The following is a 21,643-nucleotide window of genomic DNA, read 5'->3' on the forward strand; positions in this document are numbered from 1 at the left end:
TTGAAGATCAGAATATGAAGAAATTATGTGGTTGTTTGTTTGACTTGTTTGTTGTTCTGCTTATTACTCCAAGTTGTTGTATTGCACAGATAACAGCAAGTGAGAATAGAATTGTATTCGAAATTCAGAAAATACTTGAATATCCTCAAGTTCTTGAAGGATGGACAAACTGGACCAACTTGTGCTTCCTCCCTCCATCAACTTCCCTCAACATAGTTTGTTCCTCAGATGGTCATATCACAGAACTAACCATCATTGGTAACAACTCTTCTCCATCTTCACACAGCCTCAAACCAAATCAAGCTCTTTCAGGAACCTTCTCAATTGATTCTCTCTTCACTCTCATCACAAAGCTTTCAAATTTAAAGTCTTTGTCATTGGTTTCATTAGGTTTGTGGGGTCCATTACCATCCAAGATTAACAGATTCTTATCATTGGAAGTGTTTAATATTAGCTCAAATTTCATCCAAGGTGAAATCCCATCTTCAATATCATCAATGAAGAATCTCAAGAGTCTTGTTTTGGCTGATAATCTTTTCAATGGAAGTGTTCCAGATCTTCAAGGTATTGCTTCTCTTCAGGAACTCAACTTGAGTAGCAACAAACTAAGATCACAGATTCCTCTTCAGCTTATTCACTTTAATAATAATCTTCATATATTAGACATATCTTCAAATCAAATATTTGGAAACATTCCATCCTCTTTGTTCTCTCTGCCTTCTCTTCAGCACCTAAACTTGGCTTCAAACCAATTAAGTGGTAACCTCTCAGATAAGATAGCATGTGGTTCAGCACTTACATATGTGGATATCTCACACAACCTTCTGGTGGGAAAATTACCATCTTGTGTTGCTTCATTAGTGTCTTCAAAGGGTGGCACAGTGCTATATTCTTGGAATTGTTTGTCAAGTGGAAAAAGGTTAAGTGGTCAACAACAACAACAACAACAACAACATGCATATTCATATTGCAATAAAGAGGTGGCCTTAGCTGTTAAGCCAACTCTACCTAAGAAAGTGAAGAAGGAATCTGGTGGTATGACACTAGGCCTAGTAATTGGTATAATAGGAGGTGTTGTAGGAATTGCAGCACTTCTGGCTCTCTTCATAGTATTCATCATATTCAGAAAGTCCAAAGCACAAAGATCAGATCCTCCTAAGATAGACAGATCTATGGATCATAAATTTTCAGCTCATGCAACATCTCTAAGACCAATTGATGCAAGTAAGTCCATCATTATTATTATTGATGATATGATAAATCATACACATGTTAGTTTTAGTTATTATTCCATCATTAAGTGATGCATTATTCATGAATAGGACGTGTTCCTCAAACAATGAGAGTAGGTGCACTTGGACTGCCACCATATCGTATTTTCACATCAGAGGAAATTGAAGATGCTACAAACAACTTTGACCCTTCAAATCTTATTCATGAAGGATCACAGGGACAGGTAAGACTATAATAAGAGAATTCATTTTTATAATGTTTATCATTCATAACTTGTGTTACCAACTAGCAAGTAATTCATATAGCACTATCTTGTATAGGACTAAATTAGTTTTTGAATAATGGTATTTATTATTGTATTTAGTGTATGTAATAAATTATATGATCTAACTCAACTCATAGTATTGTTTTTATTTACACTTACACAGCAATATAAAGGTTGGATCAGAGATGGGTCAGTGGTCCTAATTAATTGTATGAAATTAAAGCAGAAAGGTTTGCCTCATAGCATTATGCAGGAGGTATTGCCCAATTTGAGACATAGGCATTTGGTGAGTGTTCTAGGACACTGTGTAATTACTCATCAGGATGCTCCACCTCAAACTACATCAACCACAGTTTTCATTGTATATGAATTCATCTCAAATGTGTCATTGAAGGATCAACTTACAGGTACAGTAACAAAACAATCACACACAGAATTTGTTACATGTGAATGTCCAAAAGATGTAACATTTATAAGTTGTTTTGATTAATGAATAGATTGGAAAAAGAGGGACATGCTGAAATGGCCACAAAGAATGGCAATGAGCATAGGCATTGCAAGAGGAGTTCAATTCTTACACACAGGTGTTGCTCCTGCTATATATGGAAACAATTTAAGCATTGAAAACATTCTTTTGGATGATAGTCTCAATGCAAAAGTTAGTAGATACAGCATTCCCTTCACTTCCAATCAAATTGGCAGGTATTTCTCTGCTTCTAACTCTTTCTTATGTTCTTATTTTCCACTGATATATGAACCAAGGAAACTCAAAATTGTATAATATGTTGTCATCATATGCAGCACAAATAAAGCAGAAAAAGAGGATATCTATGAGTTGGGTGTTATTCTACTTGAACTTATAACTGGAAGACGAATTGAATCTTCCAGTGAATTAGAGGAGCTGAAGGATGAGGTATATATTATATTCATAACAAGTTTTTACATCATATTATTATCATCATATTTAACTGTGTCTCTATGATGATGTATGTATGTTAATTAAGGTGGAAAGAGGTTCATCAGAAGCACAATCAGTACTAAGAAGTGCAATTGATCCATCACTAAGAGGAACATATGCATATGAATCAATGAGGACTGCAGTTCAGATTACCATTAACTGTCTCTCAAAGTTTTATACTAATCGCCCTTCAATAGAAGATGTTCTCTGGAATCTACACTATTCTATGCAAGTTCAAGAATCCTGGACCAGCAGTGGAAACCTCAGCACAAAATTTTAGACTAAAGTTCAAATTGATTCAGGTTTCACTCCAAAATTGTAAAACTACTCTTTTGTTGATTTCATTGGTTATAATGAATAATAGAGGCCAAAACAATCTGGCCTGAATGTTTCAATATCAATATCCTTATTATTATTATTACTTTCATGCTCATGTACATAACAATCAAGGTGTATTATATTCAAGATAAAGTTCAAATAAAGTTTTGTGATTGTTTTGTTCTTCCACCTCATGTCACATAACATTAATTGGTATATGAATCCAAAACTCTTTATTTCTTTAGCTACTAAAAAGATCATTGGTTGATCTTTCTTTGTATTGGGTGCAGATCCCTTGCTCAGTTTAATACATTATTACTTTATATAAAAAAAAATAGTTTGGCTAGATGTTTTCCATCCATGTGGGCATGTCCAACACATCAACGATCCACGTGTATTTTTTCCCCCGAATCAGAAACAACATCATTTTAATTTTTTTTATTTTTTTTAGCGAAATCCTTTTACAGAATGACAATTAATCCCTCAATATTTAATTTAATGGTCATGCTCATTCTTACTGCACTTTGTTTAACTTTTAAATAATTGTTGCTATTATTATTTGACTATGTCTATGTTTGGTGTTGGAGTTCAGCTCCTTGAGATGTACTTCTAAAAATCGACCATCTTTGATTTTAGCTATACAAGTCAAGTTGGGGGTGTTAATCTATTAGGCATGGCCAGAAATGTTAGTTTAAAGTTAGGAGCAAGTAATGTTTCAGGAGTAAATGGGAATATATGAGAGATTACAACTAAGATTGAAAAACACATTACTTGCTGATTAAACGTAAAAGGATATTCACTGCTAGGAAGAGTCAAATACGTGTAAATAATAATAGATTTTATCAATACAAATATTACATTCTTCCCCTTAAAGGGGTATGTAACAAACAATCACCTACTTCAATCTATATTTCTAAAAACAAATTCACAATGCTACACTACACACTACACTACCAGAACAAGATCAAATGTTTTGACCAAATGCAACCAACCTTAAGTCCATTCTAAATAACCCCTTTGGAAATGCTTGAAGTTGCATTTATCTTTAGTGACCGCTCAGGGATATAAGTAACACCTGTTGACACCATAATCACAACATAAACAACAATTTCCCTTTATACATTTTGCAAACTGTTCCTAAAGTGGTCATTGTTGAAATAAATTACATGTTACTCACACAACAACTAATAATATCAAATGGATCAAATCTTCTCACAAATGTCACAGGTAGGGGAAGCCAATGCAATACCATATAAAATGCATGATGACTATAATAACAATGCAGTAATATAAGAAACATGTCTTTGGGAAGCAGCATATCAAATCCCCATCACCCAATCATATAAGTATTGACCTAATATTTTTTAAATAGAAGAAGCTCAAGCATGCTGTTAAGAGGAAAAGGCATCATCCAAAAGGTATGATGATCCATACCTTTTTCTTTGACATGAATTTGCAAAGAGTCAAGTGTAATTATGCCATTAGTCAATGGAAGTAGCTCAAGTTTAATGGTGGCTGTGGATTGAGACGGGATGCATCTGATGTGAACCATATATGGTTTTAAATCAATCAGTGTTAGTTTAAACAAAGTTCACAAATATAAAAAAAATGAGATCTGATATATTACCCAAGTGGAACTCTACTCTGCAGCCACAGATGTGTACAACTCAGGCCAGAACTAGGAATGACATCATTAGTCATAGAGACACTCTGAGGACTACCATCATCGCCTTGTTTCTCGTTTTCTTTTACACGAGAAGTAAAGCTCTGCCGCTGGGTGGCACCAATACGTCTTTCCCCATTTATCCTTCCCAAAAAGTCAGTGAAACCAATAAAAGGACTCATTGGAGTTGTGGGTGAATTCAGAGAGACAACTGAAGGTGGTGACATAAATGAAGCTGGAGCAAGCACTGTCAAAGTTAGATCTTCAGATGTCAAGTTTGAAGCTCGAAGAGTTAGAACCTAATAAAAATGAAGCAATAGGGTATTTCAGTGGGAAAATCAGCACAGCTGCTTAACTCATGCAGATTCCAACTAGTAATAGTCAATAAATAGTTAAAACATATATAGACCTGCACAGGAAGTTGCGAATTTCTTTCATAGGGTCGTGGAGACTCTCTTGACATCTCAGATGCAACAGTTATCAGAATATCCCTCGATGTGCGTGGTCGCCAACTAATTGGTTTCTTAAAGAATAATCTCGATGCTATATGAAGCACAATACCATGGCAAAAACAACTTATTAGCAACATAACAGTCATTAGATGACATAACAAAAAACCAAGGTTGCGAAAAGTCTACCTGTATAATTGCATCTACATGATACCATAATTGCATACTGATCATCACCTCCTAAAGCAATTTCCCTTTTATCAGGGCTCTTAGGGGAAAGATTTAATTTTGAATCTGAGTTTCCAAGTTGCAACTTTGACATTTGAGAATTTCTTTCTTCCTGAACCTTTAGGTCCTTATACACAGAAGTTACCGGTTTAAGGATAAAAGAATGCTCTTCACCTTTCCTGTAATAGAAATTTCTAATAACATGAAGACAAGACCTAACTACATCTACTCAATTCTGAATTTCACCATCCATATTAAATATAACAAGATACAAACTCATATTCCAAAAACACTATTCCCACACCATCTATGAGTTGATAATACTTTTTTGGTCCCAAAAAAGATAATATGGCATTCCAGAAGGCACTTTTTTATTATTTTATTCAGACTAATATGGAAAGATAGAAAATCTAATGCTTTTTCTACGTTAGGTAATTTTGGTTTTCTCTACTGCACATTGAACCCACACATATGCTTGCATGCCACCATGACATTAATCCCCCTTCTTTTGCAGAGTTTGGGTCCCTCAGCATAAGCATATAATTAAATCAGACAAGTAACAATATAAACAACATCAAGATCATTATTAAGAATAAACAACCTGAGGGCTAAATTAGGCAAAGAATGGTCATTTCCAGCTTCAATACATGCAATTGGCAATGATGATGGTGTTCCACTTTTTGTAGCCTCATCAAAAACAATTGTTATGGCATCTATAAATATCACGATATCTGGAGCATGGGCAGGAGCAACATTCTGGAGAAGAACTTCATAAATATTAATCAAAAGCATAACTTCAAAACTAATGCCAATATAGGCCTCAAAAAATAAAACAGTATAATAATTGATAGAAAAAGGAAAATATGCCAAATAACTTGGTCCAGTGGCATCATAGTCCAAACCTTTATCTGAACACACAGAAGATCCTCTGAATTGCAGTCAGCAGCAAAAGAATGAATCTCTACAGGTTGTATTATTTCAAGTTTCCTTCTCCACCTTCTTCCAGGTGTATAGATACCTTCTAATCCACAACAAACAGAAAATCTTTCTCTCTCCAATGAGACACCTCGAAAAGATAACAGTTCATTCCCAGCTTTTTTTCTTAAAAACTTCTGAGAAGAGATCTGATCCCAATCATCAATTTCAAAGCTTGGCTTAGAACTAGCTGCTTTAACAGGACCAGTTGGTACGTTAGTAGTTTGGGGTAATGATGACATGGAGTAACTTCTGAAATGGCTAAAGGAGAATAGCTGAGGACCAGATGAAGCTGAAGTATTGGATCTGTGAGAGGTGCTACTAGTTCCCGAATTTGAAGGTAAATTTGGAGTTGGAGGTGTTAATGGGTCAGGAGAAACTGGGGGGAGAGCGTTGCTGTCTAATGGAAGTATCCATTTTAATAGTTCTCTGCAGGGATCATGATTTGTATAAACTGAATAGTCCTGGTTCTCAGAAGACAGTATTTTCTTTGGATACTTTTCATATTGAAGAATTTCTATACAAGGGTCTCTAAGAAAGTTAACACCAACATTCACCTGTAAAAGAACCTGGATCCTTCCAAACAGGAAAATAGAACCAGATCAGTAATCTGACTAAATGAGATTATCCAGGCATGATTACAGGACAATTTTGTGTATTGAATACCACCAAAATGCCTGGGGATTCAAGTTATATAAAAAAAATTCCTGATTCACTGGGATTTCACAGAAGATTTTCATGATTTTCAAATACAACAATAAATTTAATGAAAATAAGAGACAAAGGTGCTAGCAAGTGAAAGAGCAGTAGTCTGAAGCAACAACTTCCCAATCATAAAAGCTATGTTCTAAAATTTTTAATAATAATAACAATTACATAAGCAATCGTACAGAAAATTTTCACTCAAAGTGCTCCAGAGTCCAGAGAAATAAAAAAAAATGTAAATTTTGGTTATGAAGTAACAAGACGAACCAAAGCTGAGCATATAATAAACTCACAGCACAATCTTATAGAGGTGCAATATGACTTTACACAACAGCAACAACCAAGCCTTATTCTCATTGGATGGGGTCGGCAACAACCAGGCTCTATCATAAATCATGTTTGTTGACAAACATTGATCTCTACATCCTTCCTACAAGTTTTCCTAGTTTGTCTTGGCCTCCCCCTACCTCATTAAATTGGACTAACCTCCATTTGATCTACTCTTCTTACCGGAGGCTTCTACCGGTCCTTCTACACATCATCAAACCACCTTAGGCAAGATTGTACCATATATTCTATAATAGGAGCTACCCCAACATTCTCTCTAATGCACTCATTCCTAATCATATTTTGTCCAGTAGTGCATCCACTCATCCAACGCAACAATCTAATCTGCTAGATTGAGTTTTTTATCTTGTTGAAATTTAACTACCCAGCATTCAGTCCATACAACAATGTAGGTCTTATAACTATATGGTAAATTTTTCCCTTATGATTCAATGGCACCTTTCTACCACATATAACACCTGGAGCACTCCTCCATGTTCCTTTATACATTAGCAGTAAAAGATGCTAACCATGAGTTTCACAAACACGGTAAACAAAGGAATTCGGCTCCATTCCTCGGTGCTCTAAAAGCTATTTCTAGCCTAATAGAAGTAAGAAGAAAGTATATATCTCAATGGATTGTATCCTTCAGGTACAACTGATTTATACTGAAAGTAAAAGATGGCCACACTGCTTGTGTGTGTGAGTGTACATGTAGGAAAAATAAGAAATTAATTAATCAAAGGGGGTAAGAGAACTTATAAGTTATAAGGATCAGTCCCACATCTAACAGAAGAATTGTGCTCCACTTGATAGAGGAAATTAATCTATAGAATTCATAAAATTATCCATCTATCCTTACTTACCAATTTTAGATCAAGAAAATGCATGATCATAATTTCCAAAGTTTTATGGCACATACCAGTATATCTCCATTAGGTAGAGCACAAGACTTGATGGAATTTCTCGCCGCTCCTCCAGAAACAGTTGCATCAAAATTTCCTCTATCAATAACTGCACTAATAGATGACAAGCTTGCTTCAGTCTCTTTAAGTCCTATTATTGAAGCCTTCTCACCGTTTGTTTCAGAGGAGTTGGATAACTTTTCTGAAGAACCTCGTTTGGACCAAAGTGGCTCATCAGACTCAGAAATTCTCACAAAGAAGTGAGAATTCTCAAATTTTTGCAACAACGATGCAGTTTGTCTCTTTTGAACCTCCATCCTCAGAAGGGATTCACCATCAGAAACATTGGCTGGACGATCCGTCTTTGTTTTTGCCAGGTTGTTCTCTTTTGGCTCTTGATTACTGATACTCAATTGCCATTCCTCAGATACTGAATTATTTCTATTTTCAACATTTCCATTTTCTTTCTGAGGGCTGTGACCTATGCCGATCTTATTCATCACCGCAGCAACTTTGAAAGGAGTAATAATCTCTGTATCCTGCCTACATGCAGACAAGCAAGCCAGGATATGAACTTGTTCACCTGAATTACACGTATAAATTACGTCCAATCAATTTTCTATGGGAGCTGGCAGGCCAAGTCATGCATTCCAACACTGAGATTCATGTATTTAAAGAAAGAATATTATTACCAGGAAATAGAAAGGAACGATCTAGAGGGCGCAGGGACTGTATATCTGGCACATGGTTCCAGTTTTCAGGAAGTTCCTCTATAAAAGTAAAATTGAGAATTAGATGTATCACGTTAAAGACGCATCGGAATCACACCCATAACATCACACAAAAGGAAAGACATAAAATACAATTTTGTATTGAATCTACCACATTGAACTAAATACTAACAAAAACCATGGTGAAGTTATAAACTTTCTTACTCTAATGATTATTAGTGTAAAAAGCAACATATAATCTGTCATGTCCAAATCTCAGTTGTGAATTAAGGAATGAATAATAATAATAATAAGTTGGAGTATTGTTGAAGGCATACTGTATGGAATGGTAATACATCCTTCTTCTTCGGAAACATCGAAGTGGTTAGCTAGAATTGGCGTATCATTTATTGAATTGTGAGCAGCAGTGATGCTACCGTTGTCACCTCCAACCGTATCAATCTGTTCGAGAAAGTGTTCAGTTGAGGAATGTGGTGCATAAGGTTCCTCAGACATAAGAGTCTCCAGTGATGATCCAGATGTAGTCCCCGGAGGTGAATGAATTGGTGGAACCGATGAGGACGACGATGATGATGATGATGGTTCTGAATAGACATGTGTAGTAGAGCGCATGAAGAAATTCATTATGCCTGAAAATATGTGTGCATTTAAATATAGAGAGTAATGTTGATAAGAATGAATGGAAAAGGAAGGTAATGTTGTAATACTGAAAGTGTGATGAGTATGGTTATAGTGGAAGCATAATGTTTATAATCACCAAACATAGAAAGTCATATATATATATATTGAGAGTGAGTGAGTTGATAATTAGTTTGAATAAGGAAATGTTATTATCCACTACCAATCTACCATTACATAAATCAACAAAATCAACAAGAAGAAGAAGAAGAGAATAATTGAAATGAAAATGAAGTAAGAAATGATCTAAGAGAAAGAGTTACTTGTTGTTGATTGAAGAAGAAGAGGATCGTGAAGGAGTTAGACTTGCGAGAGAGAGAGAGAGATCTACACACTCTCTCTCGATCTCATCTATAATAATTCTTTCCAATCTTTTATTCAACTCTTCCTCCTCATTCCTCACGACTCATCAATTAAAACGCCGCGTTTTCTTATATTTCTTATTTCCTCTATTCTAATAATGCATTCAAAATAATGTGCTTTTGGGCTTTAGCCCAATTTACTCCCTTATCAATTCCACATCTATATTTATTAATACAAAATGCACGGTTAGGATTTTACCATAATATTGGAAAAACTATAACAATAGGACACAAAGGAGTATAGTTTCTCTATTAAAAAATATGATCACCATTCACCAATAACCCTTACAAGAGCATTCACCATCCTTAAAATGATGAAACCTGTTCCTGTCTCTAACAATAATTTGTCTCTTAAAAAACTTGGATATCATTTTTGCAACATCATGGCAATCCCAACATATTCTTAGGTTCATAATAACTCTAATAGGAACATCTTGTTTCAAAGTAATCAAGCCAAAAGCAATGGCCACCTTCTCACTATGTCTACCCAAAGCATCCTCCTTTTCCTCTTCTTCTATATCAAAAAACACATTGCTAGTATTACCAACATACCCTGCTAATCTCACACACCTTGATATCTCTTCTATCTTCACTTCAATCTCATCATACCTTGGGTGAGATTTATCTCCAACAATGAACTCATGTACTTTACCATCAACCTCTATCATACTACAACCAGGGACCTTCTTCACACCTTTACTCTTCATTGTTTCCCTCACATTCTTAACTCCTTCCCAATTCTTATAATCAGCATATATATTTGATAAAAGAACATATGCACCATCATTCTTGGCCTCTACTTCCACTATCTTTTTTAATGCATATTCACCTATTTCCTTCTTTTTATACATTCTGCATGCATGCAGTAAGGCAACCCATGCACCAACATGAGCCTTCATAGGCATTCTCTTTATGAAGCTTAATGCTTCTTCCACACGCCCGGCTCGACCATACAAATCAACCATTAAGCCATAATGCTCAAATTGAGGTTCTATTCCATACAACTTCCTCATGGAGTCGAAATGGTTTCGACCTTCCTCCACCATTCCTACCACACTGCACCCTCTCAACAAAGAAATGAAAGTAACTTCATTTGGATGAACTCCATCCTTTTTCATAAGGGAGAAAAGTTCTACACTCTCTCGGCCAAGACCGTTCATTGCCAACCCACCAATGGCACTACTCCAAGTGTAAACATTCTTCTCTTTCATTCCCCAAAATACTTTCATGGCCTTACCAATGTTCCCACACTTAGCATACATGTCAACGAGTGCAGTTCCCAGTGTCACTGTCATCCTAATATCGTACTTCTCTAAATATGCATGAGCCCATCTTCCCTGATCCAATGCCCCCAATTGAGTGCAAGCAGATAAGACCGAAACCATGGACACCTCATTAATCTTCACGCCCTCCATTTGCATCAATTGGAACAAATCCAAGGCCTCTCTTGACCTCCCACATTGCGCATACCCAGCAACCATCGCATTCCACACAACAAAATCTCGATGAGGCATTTCATCAAACATCTTCCTTGCAAAGTCAACATCACCGCATTTAGCACAAGCATGGAGCATAGCAGTTTGGCAAACCAAGTCTGGATTTTGAACCCCTTCAAACACTACATGACATGAACTGAGACAACCCATTTCAGCATACATGAAAATCAAGCCACTTTGCACATGTGGGTCATGCTCAAACCCATGCTTTATAAGTGCAGCATGAACAGAAAAGCCAGTCATGTGCACCATGAGCTGAGCACAGGTGCGAACAAGGAAGTTAAAAGTGTAGTTATCAGGGGAGAGGTTGTTAGGGGAATTGAGAATGTTGTTGTAAAAGTAAAAGCTTTTGTGTGGGGTGGTGCTTTTGGAATAGGCTCTTATCATGGAGTTGAGGGTGAAGAGGTTGGGATTATGGTGGTGGTGGTGGTGGAGAAGGTAGTTGGAGTAGTGAAGGTTGATGGGGTTGTGAAGGGCAATGGTGGCAATGAATTGGGCATGGAAGTGAGGGTTGTTGAAAGTGCCATTTACAAGTAATTGAGTGTGTATTTGTTTGAGCTCTTTGAGTGTGGTGCTTGATTTTATGAGTGAAATGGTTGGGTGCTTTGCTATGTTTGTCAAAGACCTCATGCTATTGCCAATGTACTTTGTATTCAACTTTCGTGTAAATATTCAAGTGTTTTGGTTTTATAACTCTGAGATGCAAAAGGTACATGACCTTGATAGTAGATATAGTTTGTGGTGTTTTTTTTTCTCTTTCCGAAAAGTAGGTTGTACAAGATAGATGCACAAACTTTGAGGCCAATACTTGTTCTAGTAGCCTGAAGCTGAGAGAAGCAACAAGGTAAAAATAGATTATATGTGAGAGTCTTTTTACATCAATCAATTATTCTAAACCAAACTCCCTCATCAATTATTCTTATTGATATTTATGAGCGAGCAGCAAGAACCAAAGAAGCTTTGAACTTTGTTTCACAAATGTCAATTAAACCTGATGATCTAACAAAATGTAGAGATCCAACATTCCATCTCCTTCACAATTTCAAATTCCCAAACATGTCATTTTCCTAAGCTTTTTTCTTTCAAATCTTCTAACAAAATGGGAATTTCACATTCCCAAATGAGATTTCTTAGACCGTAAAAATTTATATTCAAGGAAATGCAACCTTAAGAATCTCCCTGAAAAAAAGGATTATGGGAATGAGTATGTATGATAAATATTCATGAATGGTATCTCATAACACATGTAGCCCTGTACAATAATGCTCCCAAACAAAGGATATAGTTACTTATAGTAAATAAAAATCAGGTTTTGATTATCAACATCACAGGGAATGGATGCTTTTTATCCTCTGAATTGCTTGCTTAACCTTTGTTGATGGCTCTTCATATAAAATATTGGGGTTATCAAACTCAGTTGCCAAGCTTGGATCTCCAAGAAGAGCTCTGAATGTATCAGCAACTGAATATGAAAGAGATTTTAGATTATATCCTCCCTCTAAGAAAAACACACATCTTCCCCCACATAAATCTTTTGCTAGTTGTTTAATACTTGATGCCAGCATGTAATATGTTCCAGTTGTATATTGAAGATTAGCTAGTGGATCCAACACATGCCCATCATACCTGAAAATGGCATTGTATTCCTAATGTAAAAAACAACAATTTACGCGAATAAGCCTTTTTATTGCAAGAATCCAATCCAAATTCTTGTGTTTTGAGTCTATTTATTGAGAGATATTATATGGTGCATCAGAATTCATAGCTGAATCTAATTAAGTGTCTTTATTATCTATCTTTGATTTGATGAGAATGATTTGAAGAAAGACTCACCCGGCAGAAACAAGAATAATGTCTGGCTTAAATCGCTGAGCACATGGTACAACGACATCGTCGAAGACAGCTCTAATAGCAGCATCACCTGAGCCTCCAGGAAGAGGCAGATTTAGTGTGGTTCCTTCACCATTTCCACTACCCACTTCATTAAATTTACCAGTACCTGGATAGCTTCCATCCTGGGCCATTAAAGTCAATAAAAACCGCTATAGACTTAATCATTCTGCAATAGATCATAAGTCATAATAATGTTCACTCCCACACACTATCTGCTATATGTGCAATTTATTCAACAATCCATAATAGTTAATCTTCATAATATATTGACAAAGCTTAAGGATCATAACAAATTAGAACCATAAACAGATCTTAATACCATTAATAGCAGATGACAATTCAGGGTCAATTAAGAAACACGAGGAAGTTAATTGGAGATATGGATCAAACTTCTATCTTACTTGATGAGTTGAAAGGAAAAATACATCTGGATCATCATAGAAAGCATTATTTGTTCCATTCCCATGGTGAACATCAAAGTCAAATATAAAAACACGCTTTAGTCCGTGAACACGTTGAGCATATCGAGCAGCAATAGCCACATTTCCAAAAATGCAGAAGCCCATAGGTCCTTCTGGAACTGCATGATGTCCTGGTGGTCTTATCAAAGCAAAACCAGTTGGTGGATTATTGCTTTTCTTTGAAGCTGCAACCTGAACAGGAAGTTAAATAATAGAAATTTATATCCAGAAAAGAAGTGTGGCTCTTGAAACATTTATATGAAACACTAGCTCTCCTAAAAAAATAAATCAATGTTTTGTCAATGGACATGATATATTATACAACAGTATGGCTTTGTTGGATCCATGTATCTGATCTCACATATTGGGACTAAGGCTTGGTTGGTTTTGTTGCAGTAGCTCTCCTAAATGATTAACCTTTTAGGTTGAGGTACAAGAATATATTTTTTTATCTCTATACACACTCTCACGCAAGAGCCATTTGGGCAAGAAAAATGGGCAATGCATAAGCCTATTTTATATTATTCTAAAATTCGAAGTAATTATAGAGTATTGGGGTGGCAAGGATCAATCATATTAGAATAGAGCTAGGCTGAGTCAGCAGAGGCAGATAAGGTAGTCACATATGTTGCAGGCTTGCAGCTAGTGCCAGCTCTCTCTCTATATAATCACCAAAATCTATTGTATCAGTTATAATTTTGTAATAATACAGAGTTGATTCACTCACTCATAAATTCTCGTTACTTTTCTCTCTCTTTATAAAACCTTTGACCAGTAAGTCATAGAAGTTCTAATATCATGTTTGCTTAAGGTAGTAGGAGATCATAAATGGCTTTTATATTTAACAATTTTACGTGTAGTGGACACTATAAAAACCAATGTGATAAATACAAAGGTTTAGTTCCAATTTTAATAGTTGCACAAAAACTTCTAAAGATAAATAGAAAGAGAAGTATATGTCCTCAATTTTCCGTTCAAAATCAGATATTAAAGTAAGATTCAGAAACCACAATAAGATAATTGACAGATTTTGGACAGAAAGACAGATTATCACTCAGAGTTAGACATGCCAGTTTGAGAGCTCACCACAGAGTCAACTAAGGCTAATCCAGCACCAGCTGCAACTCTTGACTCCTTGAAGGTCTGCATCATTATATCACCATAAATAATGCAAACAGGAGAACACATCATTGTTTTCCAAAGAATATTCTGCCACAATGATCTAAAATGTAGTGTCTAGAATAGACTGACTTTTTGCAAACACTATGAACTCAGGAAAGAAATATTGAATTCTGAGCATAGCACTTACACTGGCAGTAGCATATGTTGGTCCAGAACCTTCTATAAGAATAAGGCCTTCCTTCGAAGCTTGACTCATAACCTGCGAAAATACTGAAGATGGTTATTGTTAAACTCCAGAACAAGAATTGTTGTGCTGTGTAAAATCAGATTAAATATCAAGTGTGGGATGTTTTAGAAGCACTACAGTGATGATGATATTTAGACCTAAGAACTAGGATCTTAGAGAATGGACTAATCAGAAGAGATCACATATCTGTTGAAGCCTAAATATCCAGTGAACAATTTAGTCTGCTGCAGCACTAATCCTTGATTTGATGTTCTATCATTACAGTGCCATAAATCATAAGCAAAGCATACATGAAGTGAAAGAAGCGAAATAAACTACCTTCTCAAGGCCAGAAACATAGGCTCTGGCATGCACACTTGCAATGTCATCAATGGAAGCTGGCTCAAAATTTTGAAGCTCAATTACCTCAGAGCCACGGAACTGCATAATACATAATACATAATACATAAAATGAATGAAAATGTAGTATTTGATGGGTGTTGGGACAATAAGTTTTGAGTACAGTATGATCCAGCTAAGAGTTAAGTGAGTCTTTTTGTTTATGTGGTACAATGTCCATAAGTTTTGAGTACCTTTGAAGTAAGGTTCATCTGTCGTAGAGCATCCGTAATTGCGGGAAGTCTAAAATGTGATTCTGGATGAGACTCCTGTTAGAAAAGAAACATGGAAATGAAGTAAAGGATAGATTTTATTCAATAAGAATGCAAGTATGGTATGGTATGGTATATATACCTGGTTGTGACCCATGGATGGAGCAACAGAATATATGAGGCGTGCATGGGTTAGTTGGTGAATAGAAGGCAGAGAAGCATGATTCCTATAATATTTGTTGGAACCTTTCTTATTCAAATCAGAACCATTACTTGTAATCCAACATTTGCTTACATGATTATTGCCCAACATACACAACTTATTCCCTGATAGGTACAAATACAAATACAAATACAATCACAATCTTATGTTCATAATCATTCTAAATAGCAGTGAAAAAAGACTTATGAATTATCTGTTTGAGAAAGGTAATTTGTGTTAAATATTGCTTATCACTTATGAGGACACCAAATGAAAGAGAAAGAGGTAATGAATATGAAAAGGGAAAGGGGGAACACTACATTACCATAACAGGAAAAGGAAGAAGAAGAAGAAGAAGAAGAAGAAGATAAAGGAAGTTTGTGGAGATGCATGGACACCACTTTCTTTGTGGTTCTAACTTGTAATCTTCCAATTTCCAATTACAGGTTATCCAAATTTATTTATTTCTTTATTTATTTATGGAAACAATTTATTTATGTATCCTACTCTTTATTTGTCATTAGGGTCACACACAAACTTAGATAGAAAATCTTAAATTGCTTTTTGCATATAGAAAAATAAAATGAAACAAGATTAATGGGTGTTTCTACTATCATGAAACAAAAATTAATTCAAACCTAAAAGTTGTGTATGAGCTATAGAAATACTACCAATCAACATAATGAAATTAGATCAAATAAAATAAGTTATAATATATTATTAACTATTTATAATAATATATATTAGTACAAAGAGCATAACAATTTTATCAATAAGTATATTCCTCACATCCTGATATTTGCTAGGGTAAGATATTAGTGTATTACATACACATACTCATACCATAGAGAGACTGGTACTATGCAATGATTCTAGAACGACGTTGTGAGAAAAGTTGGGATGAGACTAATATCAGATTTTGGAAAGACAATTGGTTCGGTCCCATAAACCTTATGACGAGGTACAACAGAATTTTTAAATTAAGTCAGTGCAGGGGTACACTCATAAGTGACCTCGGGAAGTGGTCAGAAGAGAAATGAGCTTGACATCTAACTTGGTGTAGACAACCTTTTACTTAGAAACTTGAGTCAATAGATACCCTTTTGTAGGACATTCAAAATCACACCTTTTGTTGACACTCCAAACTTGTAGGCGTGTGGAGCCACGAAAAATCTAATCTTTATTCTATCAAATCAGCTTACAAGCTCCTCACTAAACAGGTCACCAAACGGAACACACTCACAACAGCAGCACCACCAACATCCAGTAGAAATCAAAGGCACATTTGGAGGTTATCATTTTCGCATGGTGATCTTCCCAAGACAAGTTGCCAACTATTGATGACTTACTCATAAGGATACCACCACGAGGAGGAGATCTCTTATGCAGATCATGTAATGGGCAATACATAAAAAACATTGGAAATTATGGAGTATTGTTTGGCTCGAAATAATTTGGTCTATCGAGATTACTAAGAATGATATCATCTTCAACTCAACTCAGACATCTATATAACATGTGGTAGAAACAGTAAAAGTGAAATCATGACGTTGGATCATCGAAAAAAGGCAGATCAAAAACGTTCTACCTTGATTGGTTGCAAATCATCCTCTTTTAACCCTCTTTCCCCTTTAACATCTTCTCCTTATATTTTTTTCTTACTTTTTTTTTACTTTCTTATCAATGTTTATATTTTGTACATTTAAGTATGTCTTTAATTAAAATTGTTTGCTGATAAAGAAAAACATACCAATATCAAAGTGAAGCACATATTAGCTGATTATAGTTTAAACCTTATAGATCCAAGTCTTGTTTTACTTGTCGGTCCATTGACCTATTCGGCCAATTGTAACCGGCCCAACATGTTTTGAAGTTGTAAAATGGAACAACATGAAACTAAGTAAAATATGTCTTTTATCATACTTCACTCTAAAGTGGAAACATTGGAGGTCCTCAACAAAGTATATTTAATTCCGAGTTACAAACCAGAAGGGAGATTTATTTGAACAAAAGCTGAAATGAAGCAACACCCTGCTGCTAATTTGTTGTAAGAACAAGAATTACTTTGCAGCATTAGCATTTCTGGCCATCAAAACCTTAGCAAACTCAAGAAGCTTCCCAGTTTCTGGGAGAACATCTTTGACAGCATGATGTGCTGCAAACTTGTGAGCCCAATTAAGCAACCCAGGTGTGGTAGCCTCATTCAGCAACTTGACCCCAATGGATGCCTCTGTGACCCTCAGCCAACCCAAGAACCCACCAAATGCAATGTCCAAGTAACCAATTTGGTCACCACCAAAATAGTCCTTGCCTTTGCTTATCTTCTTTAATGCATCTTCTAGCAATGCCAATCCTTCTCCCACCTCTTCTATCAGCTTCTTCTTCTCATCATCTCCTGCTGCTCCTGCAATGGATTTCATGGCCGGGAACCACTGCAATTCACATAATTTCAACAACAAAAAAGATTAATTGTACACTCCAACTCAGTTATACCACATTTACATTGAATATGGTACATCTATTGTAGTTTTTTATATAGTAATACTTCTGTCCTTACTCAAGCCAGTCTATAATTTAGGCCTAATGAAAAGAGCTTAATTAAATCATTTAAAGTTGATATTAGTATGTTAAGTTTATAAGAAATTAGTAGATCTAAGTAAATCATCAATAGTCAGTAACGACTAGGGTTCATAAATCCTAGGTTATCCCATGTGATACTAATCTGGGGGTCACGAGATTTCCTATCACTAGTATTAAAAATATATTTAATTTGTTTGCAATTTTTTGTGATACTATGTTTGGATTCACTGTGCTAAACTAATAATAAATAAACTCTTTCCAGATCTATTATAACTGGCAATCATTTGCAATGGTTTTTATATATCTTCATTCTTGTTTAAGTTTGATTTAACAAAAATGTTGTGACCAGTTACGTCTGACGCAACTTTAATTTGTATAATGTGAAGTTGTAATAATGTAATAAAGATCTAATTGATATAATGAAATAGGAATTATGGTGATTTCCAATCAGTACTAGTAGTATGAAATATGAGTGTGACATAACATAACATGTATAGAAAAGTGGAGATGGGATTAATTAATATTAACAAAGATGTGTGATTGTTATATATACCTTGTCATCAATATAGGAAGACCAGAAGCGAGCAATGGCACGATCATAAGGATGAGAAGGGAGAATGGAAGGGCCAGAGGACCAAGCTTCATCAATATACTCCACAATAATCAAAGACTCACAAATGGGTTTGTCACCATGAATAAGAACTGGGATTTTCTTATACACAGGATTGGATTGAATAAGAAGTTGGCTTTTGGGTGCAAAATTCTCTTGAAGGAACTCATACTTCACTGACTTGAGATTAAGAGCAACCCTAGCCCTCAACACAAATGGACTAGGCCATGCTCCTATTAGCTTCACCTCATCATCACTCTTTGTTGTCATCACTCAACAATATCTCTCTCCCAATCAAGAAAAAAAGGATTACCTATAACTCTCTAATGTAATGGTCTTATGTGATTGTATGGTACCAAAGTAGCTATACTTACGGGTCAACTTTATAACCTCAACAATCAGTGATCTGTTAATTAATGAACTCTGACATTTACATAAATAAATTAATTGGCAACGAAAAGTTGGTGGATTTTGTGGCTGAGAGAGGGCACGAGTATCACCAACTTGACACGTGACACTGGACCATAACACTGCATCTACCTACCCATCTTCCATTCTTGCTAGATAATAAGTAGAAATGAGTTTAGTTTATCTTAAATTCATTGAGTTTAGTTTATCTTAAATTCAATATAGTATCTATCTATTTAAACATGAAAAAATGAGATATGCAGTGTTTTTATATTATTATTATATCATTTATATTAATCAACTTTAAATATAAGTAATAAAAACGAATGATAAACGGTATATTGATTATATATAAATCTAACGCTTCATGCTTAATATTTATCTTTAAGGCATTATTATGTACCTCCTTCCACACCATGCCCCAAATTTGTGGCCAACCAATTAATTACATTCATGTCATTAAAATATATAACAATTTGAAATGTACAATAAAAGTATAAAACTGTTGTTGAAAATTGTTTAAAATTTATCAAATATTTTGGCAGGTTGTGGCATACTGGCATGTGCATATGCAAAATGTTGTCCTTGTTATCCTGGGGCAATGGGTATTAAAATATGATGCATTGGAGGAGCCAAAATGAAGTTAGAAATTAAGTAAACACCTATAAGAAATTAAATTATTGTTTAGGATTATTATTACAAAGTCATCAATCACACATCACAAGCCACAATCTCCACCAGGCCCTCCAAATTGAATGGTGTCTCGATTGTTTTCATCCAAAAATCCCAAATATTTGACGTTATAGCAATTACTGTTATCAACAGAAATGTGAAGAAGTTTCTGATTTGGTTGTTCAAGTTGAAGTGATCCTGATACAATATATGAAATACGTCTCATGAAGCATGCATGTCTTAAATTTCCATCAGGAAAATACCCTGAACCCATTTGTGGACTAGTTCCATCCACAACACCATAAACTCTTCCACCCCATCCAACTACATCAGCCCTAGACATGTTTGAGAATAACTCTGATGGAAAATACCCAACACTTTTCCCATCAATTATTAACCACCAATTTTTTGAATATGGATCCTGCAACTCCACCACCACCATAATTATATTATATTATATTGCTTCATTTCAAACAAAACACTTGTATTCGTTTAATATCAGAATTTATACCTGTGAAATTGATAGAGAGAATTCAAATTGTGGTCCTCCATAAGATGATACATTCCTTACACGAATGCCAAGAAAGATACTTTTGTGAATCTGTATGAAACCTTGACAAAGCATATTGTAACATCCTGTTTTATTGAATGTGTCGCGCTGTAATTTTGAAACAACTTTTTATCACTTTCACAACTTTCATTTTGCTTATCCATGATTAACAAGTTAAGAAAAGAAAACTAAAACTATAAATATCTAAATAAATACACTACTTCATGCAATATAGGAATAATGTGTAATCATGCAATGAATGAAAATGTGACAATATGTGATTTTTATTTTGTTCACCGTCCATAGTGCGAAGATATGTGTACTTTTTCGACCGTAGAGTCGTGGGGCCACCTGTAGCAACCAAATAAAAAATGAGTAAATGTTTTTAGTTAAAAGATAGTCCAAAGTCCAAATTTTAAAGTAAATAAATTGGTTTTGGAGAATATATTATGTGGTGAAATTAAGTAAATAAATTGAAAGTTACCTGCCACCCAAAAAGGATAGAGTTAATTCCATAAGATTCACCATTCTGAACTGCTATTTGGGCATTGCTCATTTGGTTATTCTTTACTCTTGGATTATAAACATTGACGTTTGCATTAACCCCATAATAATTATTATTATCCCATTTCTTCGTGTAGACTGCTGCAAACTAACAAAATTATTTTATATTATATTTATGATTTACAACAATAATAATAAAAAAAATAAAGAAATACGAAAAGTTACATGACTTTGAGGGAAGTCACGAGTTAAAGTTGATATAGATTTGATTCGAATAAGGTCATCTTTAGTTGTTCTACGGATTGGAACAGATCCAATTGGACACAACACTTTCTCAAATTCTGAACTTCTATTTGCTACTCCTTCCTCATTTCTTCCTCTCCTTTTATTCTCAAAACTAGGCATTCTCTACATCAACATGTTACATTTCTACACAATTTAATTAACATATATACAAATCCAATCTTCTTATTTCTATAACCAATTTATATATAACAAAATTGTTTAGTAT

The 21,643-nt window shown here is 35.0% G+C and overlaps 6 protein-coding genes and 1 long non-coding RNA gene across 12 annotated transcripts in view; 2 read left to right on the top strand and 5 right to left on the bottom strand.

Annotated features, from left to right (window-relative positions):
- LOC109332758 (probable LRR receptor-like serine/threonine-protein kinase At1g14390) lies at nucleotides 1-18,476 on the top strand. Of its 3 annotated transcripts, none has more exons than XM_019567781.1 (7): nucleotides 1-1,224; nucleotides 1,323-1,456; nucleotides 1,662-1,905; nucleotides 1,996-2,200; nucleotides 2,300-2,411; nucleotides 2,503-2,742; nucleotides 18,466-18,476. In XM_019567781.1, exons 1-6 carry the CDS (start codon nucleotides 15-17, stop codon nucleotides 2,734-2,736), a joined length of 2,139 nt encoding a protein of 712 aa, XP_019423326.1. In that variant the 5' UTR covers nucleotides 1-14; the 3' UTR covers nucleotides 2,737-2,742; nucleotides 18,466-18,476. The 3 variants fall into 3 exon arrangements, with proteins under 3 accessions (XP_019423326.1, XP_019423327.1, XP_019423325.1); XM_019567782.1 differs by lacking the exon at nucleotides 18,466-18,476 and adding an exon at nucleotides 2,781-2,877; XM_019567780.1 differs by lacking the exon at nucleotides 18,466-18,476 and having other exon boundaries at nucleotides 2,503-2,875.
- LOC109332757 overlaps nucleotides 3,546-21,643 on the bottom strand; it is a 27,463-nt gene continuing 9,365 nt past the window's right edge. Inside the window, exons 1-11 of one of the 4 annotated variants that reach the window (XM_019567776.1) lie at nucleotides 9,699-9,802; nucleotides 9,075-9,386; nucleotides 8,719-8,796; nucleotides 8,044-8,609; nucleotides 6,017-6,658; nucleotides 5,716-5,870; nucleotides 5,076-5,293; nucleotides 4,847-4,980; nucleotides 4,402-4,736; nucleotides 4,209-4,312; nucleotides 3,546-3,849 (exon numbers count right to left, since the gene is read on the bottom strand). In XM_019567776.1, coding sequence (XP_019423321.1) covers nucleotides 3,779-3,849; nucleotides 4,209-4,312; nucleotides 4,402-4,736; nucleotides 4,847-4,980; nucleotides 5,076-5,293; nucleotides 5,716-5,870; nucleotides 6,017-6,658; nucleotides 8,044-8,609; nucleotides 8,719-8,796; nucleotides 9,075-9,381 — 2,610 coding nt within the window. In that variant the 5' untranslated portion in view covers nucleotides 9,382-9,386; nucleotides 9,699-9,802 and the 3' untranslated portion in view covers nucleotides 3,546-3,778. Of the gene's footprint in view, nucleotides 3,850-4,208; nucleotides 4,313-4,401; nucleotides 4,737-4,846; nucleotides 4,981-5,075; nucleotides 5,294-5,715; nucleotides 5,871-6,016; nucleotides 6,659-8,043; nucleotides 8,610-8,718; nucleotides 8,797-9,074; nucleotides 9,399-9,698; nucleotides 9,803-21,643 lie in introns of those variants that run through there. The other 3 variants (XM_019567777.1, XM_019567775.1, XM_019567778.1) reach the window with 3 other exon arrangements.
- LOC109332759 (putative pentatricopeptide repeat-containing protein At5g40405) lies at nucleotides 10,042-12,059 on the bottom strand. Its single transcript, XM_019567783.1, has one exon. The coding sequence runs from the start codon at nucleotides 11,921-11,923 to the stop codon at nucleotides 10,070-10,072; it is 1,854 nt and encodes a 617-aa protein (XP_019423328.1). The 5' UTR covers nucleotides 11,924-12,059; the 3' UTR covers nucleotides 10,042-10,069.
- LOC109332760 (histone deacetylase 14) lies at nucleotides 12,493-16,240 on the bottom strand. Its single transcript, XM_019567784.1, has 9 exons — nucleotides 16,134-16,240; nucleotides 15,749-15,933; nucleotides 15,589-15,663; nucleotides 15,335-15,436; nucleotides 14,957-15,028; nucleotides 14,734-14,790; nucleotides 13,588-13,839; nucleotides 13,127-13,308; nucleotides 12,493-12,919 (listed from the first exon to the last, which is right to left on the bottom strand). The coding sequence occupies exons 1-9, from the start codon at nucleotides 16,198-16,200 to the stop codon at nucleotides 12,619-12,621; spliced, it is 1,293 nt and encodes a 430-aa protein (XP_019423329.1). The 5' UTR covers nucleotides 16,201-16,240; the 3' UTR covers nucleotides 12,493-12,618.
- Nucleotides 17,757-19,344, bottom strand: LOC109332763 (glutathione S-transferase U17-like). The gene is made up of 2 exons (XM_019567789.1): nucleotides 18,942-19,344; nucleotides 17,757-18,240 (listed from the first exon to the last, which is right to left on the bottom strand). The coding sequence occupies exons 1-2, from the start codon at nucleotides 19,266-19,268 to the stop codon at nucleotides 17,869-17,871; spliced, it is 699 nt and encodes a 232-aa protein (XP_019423334.1). The 5' UTR covers nucleotides 19,269-19,344; the 3' UTR covers nucleotides 17,757-17,868.
- LOC109332764 lies at nucleotides 18,524-19,214 on the top strand. Its single transcript, XR_002105936.1, has 2 exons — nucleotides 18,524-18,862; nucleotides 18,921-19,214. It is a non-coding gene; the product is annotated as an uncharacterized LOC109332764 (long non-coding RNA).
- The window catches only part of LOC109332761, a 1,980-nt gene continuing 388 nt past the window's right edge, over nucleotides 20,052-21,643 (bottom strand). The window contains exons 3-7 of the mRNA XM_019567785.1: nucleotides 21,358-21,540; nucleotides 21,113-21,280; nucleotides 20,926-20,979; nucleotides 20,590-20,736; nucleotides 20,052-20,499 (exon numbers count right to left, since the gene is read on the bottom strand). Of these exons, the coding sequence (XP_019423330.1) occupies nucleotides 20,125-20,499; nucleotides 20,590-20,736; nucleotides 20,926-20,979; nucleotides 21,113-21,280; nucleotides 21,358-21,540 (927 nt within the window). The 3' untranslated portion in view covers nucleotides 20,052-20,124. The remainder of the gene's footprint in view (nucleotides 20,500-20,589; nucleotides 20,737-20,925; nucleotides 20,980-21,112; nucleotides 21,281-21,357; nucleotides 21,541-21,643) is intronic.

This window comes from Lupinus angustifolius, chromosome LG18, assembly GCF_001865875.1.
Source record: "Lupinus angustifolius cultivar Tanjil chromosome LG18, LupAngTanjil_v1.0, whole genome shotgun sequence".
NCBI lineage: Eukaryota > Viridiplantae > Streptophyta > Magnoliopsida > Fabales > Fabaceae > Lupinus > Lupinus angustifolius.

Coding starts and splice junctions, on each gene's coding strand:
- LOC109332758 (XM_019567781.1), top strand. CDS start 15: ATGAAGAAATTATGTGGTTGTTTGTTTGACTTGTTTGTTGTTCTGCTT. Junction 1,457..1,661: donor ATGAAGGATCACAGGGACAG/GTAAGACTATAA, acceptor ACACTTACACAG/CAATATAAAGGTTGGATCAG. Junction 2,412..2,502: donor TAGAGGAGCTGAAGGATGAG/GTATATATTATA, acceptor ATGTTAATTAAG/GTGGAAAGAGGTTCATCAGA.
- LOC109332760 (XM_019567784.1), bottom strand. CDS start 16,200: ATGCATCTCCACAAACTTCCTTTATCTTCTTCTTCTTCTTCTTCTTCT. Junction 15,437..15,588: donor AGATGAACCTTACTTCAAAG/GTACTCAAAACT, acceptor TGTATTATGCAG/TTCCGTGGCTCTGAGGTAAT. Junction 13,309..13,587: donor TTTTCCTTTCAACTCATCAA/GTAAGATAGAAG, acceptor TTAATGGCCCAG/GATGGAAGCTATCCAGGTAC.
- LOC109332763 (XM_019567789.1), bottom strand. CDS start 19,268: ATGACAACAAAGAGTGATGATGAGGTGAAGCTAATAGGAGCATGGCCT. Junction 18,241..18,941: donor CTTCCTATATTGATGACAAG/GTATATATAACA, acceptor TGTGAATTGCAG/TGGTTCCCGGCCATGAAATC.
- LOC109332759 (XM_019567783.1), bottom strand. CDS start 11,923: ATGAGGTCTTTGACAAACATAGCAAAGCACCCAACCATTTCACTCATA.